Source organism: Palaemon carinicauda, chromosome 17, assembly GCF_036898095.1.
Source record: "Palaemon carinicauda isolate YSFRI2023 chromosome 17, ASM3689809v2, whole genome shotgun sequence".
Taxonomy (NCBI): domain Eukaryota; kingdom Metazoa; phylum Arthropoda; class Malacostraca; order Decapoda; family Palaemonidae; genus Palaemon; species Palaemon carinicauda.
Genome location: NC_090741.1, coordinates 31482991 through 31489109, shown reverse-complemented (window position 1 = coordinate 31489109; position 6119 = coordinate 31482991). Strand labels below are relative to the sequence as shown.

The 6119-nt window shown below is 34.6% G+C and overlaps 1 protein-coding gene across 1 annotated transcript in view; it reads right to left on the bottom strand.

The window, feature by feature from the left end:
* Window positions 1–2207: 2207 nt before the first annotated feature.
* Window positions 2208–6119, bottom strand: part of LOC137656290 (uncharacterized) — a 16655-nt gene continuing 12743 nt past the window's right edge. Inside the window, exon 2 of the mRNA XM_068390462.1 lies at window positions 2208–2417. Within this exon, the coding sequence (XP_068246563.1) occupies window positions 2208–2417 (210 nt within the window). The remainder of the gene's footprint in view (window positions 2418–6119) is intronic.

Sequence of the window (6119 nt, the reverse complement as noted above, 5' to 3'; positions counted from 1 at the left end):
ATACCATTAAAATTGTGGTTAGGAAGCTGTTCACAAACAAACACATACACGCACACACAAAGATGGGCCGAAAACATAACCCCTTCCAACTTCGCTGTCGGAGGTAATAACAATGTTCTTAATGATGATTATGATGAAAGCAGTGATAGCAGTAATATTACTAACAAATTCCAAGAGATGACATTATAAAAACTCCAGTAGACGCCAAGGCAAGAACCACTATAGCGGCTACGAATTCGCTGTCAGTTTTAATAAGAAGTAATTCGATCGCTTTTAGGTTTTGAACTCGGTCTCAGATGGCAAGCTTATCTCGACAGAGGATTCGGCTTAGCCTGTGTGGATGCATTTGGGCGTCTGTCTGTTTGTCCACTGGTAGTACGTTTGTGTACAGAAATGTCTAAGTTACGTATGTGTACAGAAAAGTATACATTATGTATTATATATGTATACAGAAAAGTATATATTACGTATGTGGACAGAAAAATATGCAGTACGTATGTGGACAGAAAATTATTCATTACGTATGTGGACAGAAAAATATGCAGTACGTATGTGCACAGAAAATTATGCATTACGTATGTGCACAGAAAATTATGCATTACGTATGTGCACAGAAAATTATGCATTACGTATGTATGCAGAAAAGTATAAAGTACTTATGTGGACAGAAAAGTATACATTGCATACAGGATGTGTACAGAAAAGTATGCATTACATATGTGAACAGAAAAGTATACATTGCGTATGTATGCGGAAAAGTATAAATTACTTGTGTGGACAGAAAAGTAAACATTGCATACAGTATGTGTACAGAAAAGTATACATTACGTGTGTGGACAGAAAATTATGCATTATGTATGTGAATAGAAAAGTATTTATCACGTATGTGTACAGAAAAGTATACATTATGCATGTGTACAGAAATGTATGCATTATGTATGTGTACAGAAAAGAATGCATATCATACATGGAAAAATAAATGTCCTTGACTAGTGTACGCGATCCGTCAAAAATATGGCTAAACACAAGCACACTCACCCCCCACCTCTCACCAGGGAATGACTACTCCATCTCCCTCTATCTGAGGGACGGAGGGAGCTGAGTGTGACCATATGTGTGTGTATATATATATATATATATATATATATATATATATATATATATATATATATATATATATATATATATATATGTGTGTGTGTGTGTGTGTGTGTGTGTGTGTGTATTAAGAAGTCTTGAGGTCGGATTCCCTTACATTCCCTAGTTTCTTAAATATATAGAAAGATTATTTAGGTCTCTCTTGTTTTCTTCTCTCTTTATCTTTTTTTTTTCTTCAAACATAGCTATGATCTCCGACAATAGACTAATTCCAGGTATAGTTAGATACGGGAGTCTGTGTTACACCCTTACTGCACGGCGAGTGACACAGTCACTCCCCGCGTAGTAAGGGTATGGGTGGGTGCACTTCTTTCAAGCGAGATGCACCAGGAATTTCTACGTCCAATTGTACATATTTTACTCCTTAGAGAGAGAGAGAGAGAGAGAGAGAGAGAGAGAGAGAGAGAGAGAGAGAGAGAGAGAGAGAATCATTCCAAGGTTAGATGAGCTGAATTGTTAGAGACGGCTTATTCATGCAAGTCACTACAAGGAATTCAGGGCATTATGAAAACCACTTGGGAAACTAAGGCGGTGTTTGAACAGGCAAAACGAACAACAGTTCTTAAAACATACTTCATTTGAGTAATGTGACGACACATTTTCAACATAGGTATTAGTTGCTATGTTAGGAATGTCTCTTTAAGTGCTTCATACTGTTAGATACAAGGGAACTCAGATGCCATTGACATAAAAGATATATTTCATGAATGTCTTACGAGTATCTTATATCTTATGAAGGGTGTTTGGGCATGCTCTTCGCACTCCCCAAGAAAGCCTGGTACACCAAACGTTTAAATGGCTTCCACAAGGCACTAGAAGAGTTGGAAGATCCAGATCTACATGGCTGAGGACTATGAAGCGTGAGGTAGGACCTGGTGAATGGAGAAATATTGATTTAAAAACTCAAGATAGAGACGACGGGCTAAATCTAAAGGAGGCCTTTCCATTAATAGGCGTAGGAGAAGATGAAGAAGTGGTCCTCCCGAAATAATATACAGAAGAAGAAGAAGATGAAGAAGAAGAATTAGGGTCATGAAAGCTAGTACGGATTATCTAGTTACGGGGACGGGTCTAGGCAAAATCGTTCCCCCGACCAAAGAAACATCAGGTCTGACTTTCTGTTTGATTCCAGGATTATCGTCGGAGTTTTCTTTGATTCCAGGTTTATTGTCCGAGCTTTCCCTCGATTGAGGATGATTAATCGCTTGTTGCTGCCACCATGGATCACGATTAAGTGTCATGCAATGTGTAACTTGCCACTGAAGTTCGAGGTCGAATGTTTTTATTTTTAGAGTTTTACTCGTCTTGCAATCTCTTGCTTTCGTCTAGTTTTTCTTTGTTTTGTTTTTCTTCTTATCAAGGGAATAATAGTTTGTGGGGGGTAGGGGGAGTTTGAGGAGAGATCTTTGCTCTATTTTTATTATTATTATTATTATTATTATTATTATTATTATTATTATTATTATTATTATTATTATTAAACAGTTGATTTTATTAATTGTAGTTCTTTTTAATAGCTTGTGGCAATCATGTAAGCCACTTATTCTAGCCATCAAAAAAAAAAATATAAACTATTGGAAGTTTCATCATTTAATCCTATCTTAATCATTAGCAAAGAATTTATCTACTCCCCGTTTATAAGAATATATGCATACACACATATATAAATAAATATATATATATATATATATATATATATATATATATATATATATATATATATATATATGTGTGTGTGTGTGTGTGTGTGTGTGTGTATGTGTGTATATATATATATATATATATATATATATATATATATATATATATATATATATATATATATATATATATATATATTTACTTGAACGACTTATTAACAATAAAACCACTTCACCTTTTTTCTGAAGTGCAGTTATATATATATATATATATATATATATATATATATATATATATATATATATATATATATATATATATATATATATATATATATATATACTGTATATATGAATGACTTGTTAACAATAAAACCACTTCACCTTTTTTCTGAAGTGCTGTTATATATATATATATATATATATATATATATATATATATATATATATGTGTGTGTGTGTGTGTGTGTGTGTGTGTGTGTATATATATATATATATATATATATATATATATATATATATATATATATATAATATATATATACACACACATATATTTATGTGTGTGTGTATATATATATATATATATATATATATATATATATATATATATATATATATATATATATATATATATATATATATATATATATATATATGAATGAATGAATGATACGTGACTTATTGACAATGAAACCACTTCACTATTTTTCAGAAATGCAATTATATAACAGATCTATTCATCCAAAAACTTGGTTTCAATCTAGTGTTTTATTCTTTTGTAGGGAGTTCCGGCCACGGATCACGAGTCAGCAACAGCTAGAGAAGCCGGTGTTACCAATCTACGATCACTGAAAAAGGATGATTATTAGGTGAGTAAGCATATGTTCGAATTCTTGAGAACATTGTTGTAGACGTTGACTATGTCGTTGATGTTTTTGTTTCTTTTCATGTTATTTTATCGAGTAGGTTGACAGAAGGATCGCTTCTTAGATTATATATTATGTAATTTATTAGATTTAAAGCTTTATTTGGAATTCGATAGAAATTCAGTCTATCATGCTACCGTATTCCAGGCTAGGCTTTACTGAATCTCGTAATATGAGGAAGGGAGTATGTATGGCTTTTTTCGGAATGTTTTGAATCAGCAAAGATAGTGGTAAGAATATTACTGTTGCTGTTGTTGTTTCTATGAGTTTTATATGCCTAGTTGTTTTTGTTTATATACAAACATCCCCACTAAAGAAGTTATTGAAATCGTAGCAATAATAACAACTTTAGAAACCTAAGTAAATCTAAATTTAGTAATATATTAAACATCATTATTATTATTATTATTATTATTATTTTTATTATTATTATTATTATTATTATTATTAATATTTCATCTAGAGCACTAGATGGAACGAGAGTAGGAAAAGCATCTGGTATGGATGGTGTGAGAGCTGATATGTTGAAGGAAGGGGGTGTGACGGTACTTGAATTGTTGGTGAGATTGTTTAATATTTGTTTTGTGTTGTCAATGGTACCAGTAGATTGGGTTTGTGCGTGTATTGTACCACTATATAAGGGTAAGGGAGATGTGCATGAGTGTTGTAATTCAAGAGGTATTAGTTTGTTGAGTGTAGTTGGAAAATTGTATGGTAGAGTACTGATTAATAGGATTAAGGATAAAACAGAGAACGCAATTTTAAAAGTACAGGGGGTTTTTGGAAGAGGTAGGGGTTGTATGAATCAGATTTTTACAGTTAGGCAGATATGCGAGAAATATTTAGCAAAAGGTAAGGAGGTGTATATTGCATTTATGGATCTGGAGAAAGCGTATGATAGAGTTGATAGGGAACCAATGTGGAATGGGATGAGGTTATACGGAGTTGGTGGAAGGTTGTTGCAAGCTGTGAAAAGTTTCTACAAAGGTAGTAAAGCATGTGTGAGTTGGGCTGAGACAGAGATGTGTGATGTCGCCGTGGGTGTTTAACTTGTATATTGATGGAGTGGTGAGAGAGGTGAATGCTCGAGTGTTTGGACGAGGATTGAAACTGGTAGACGAGAATGATCATGAATGGGAGGTAAATCAGTTGTTGTTTGCAGATGATACTGTACTGGTTGCAGACACAGAAGAGAAGCTTGGCAGATTGGTGACAGAATTTGGAAGGGTGTGTGAGAGAAGGAAGTTGAGAGTTGATGTGGGTAAGAGTAAGGTTATGAGATTTACGAGAAGGGAAGGTGGTGTTAGGTTGAATGGAGTTACTTGAGGAGGTGGATCAGTTCAAGTACTTGGGGTCTGTTGTTGCAGCAAATGGTGGAGTGGAAGCAGATGTACGTCAGAGAGTGAATGAAGGATGCAAAGTGTTGGGTGCAGTTAAGAGAGTAGTAAAAAATAGAGGGTTGGGCATGAATGTAAAGAAACATCTGTATGATAAAGTGATTGTACCAACTGCGATGTATGGATCGGAGTTGTGGGGAATGGAGTGACGGAGAGACAGAAATTGAATGTGTTTGAGATGAAGTGTCTAAGGAGTATGGCTGGTGTATCTCGAGTAAATAGGGTTAGGAACGAAGAAGTGAGGGTGAAAATGGGTGTAATTAATGAGTTAGCAGCTAGAGTGGATATGAATGTGTTTAGGTGGTTTGGCCATGTTGAGAGAATGGAAAATGGCTGTCTGCTAAAGGTGATAAATGCAAGTGATGATGGGAGAAGTACAAGAGGAAGGCCAAGGTTTGGGTGGATGGATGGAGTGAAGAAAGCTCTGGGTGATAGGAGGATAGATGTGAGAGAGGCAAGAGAGCGTGGTAGAAATAGGAATGAATGGCGAGCGATTGTGACGCAGTTCCGGTAGGCCCTGCTGCTTCCTCCGGTGCCTTGGATGACGGCGGAGGTAGCAGCAATAGGGGATTCAGCGTCATGAAGCTTCATCCGTGGTAGATAATGGGGGAGGGTGGGCTGTGGCACCCTAGCAGTACCAGCCGAACTCGGTTGAGTCCCTTCATTTGTTAGATGTCGGCTACCACCCAAAATTGGGGGAAGTGCCTTGGGATTTGTATATATGTATATATGTATGTTTGTATGTATGTATTATTATTATTATTATTATTATTATTATTATTATTATTATTGAAAGATTTAATATGAATAATAATCATAATACTGTACTGATAAAGATATAATTGTTTTTACCATTATTATTATTATTATTATTATTATTATTATTATTATTATTGTTATTATTAGCACTTGCTAAGCTACAACCCTAGTTGGAAAAGCAGGATGCTATAAGCCCAGGGGCTCCAACAGGGAAAGTAACCCAGTGAGGAAGGAAA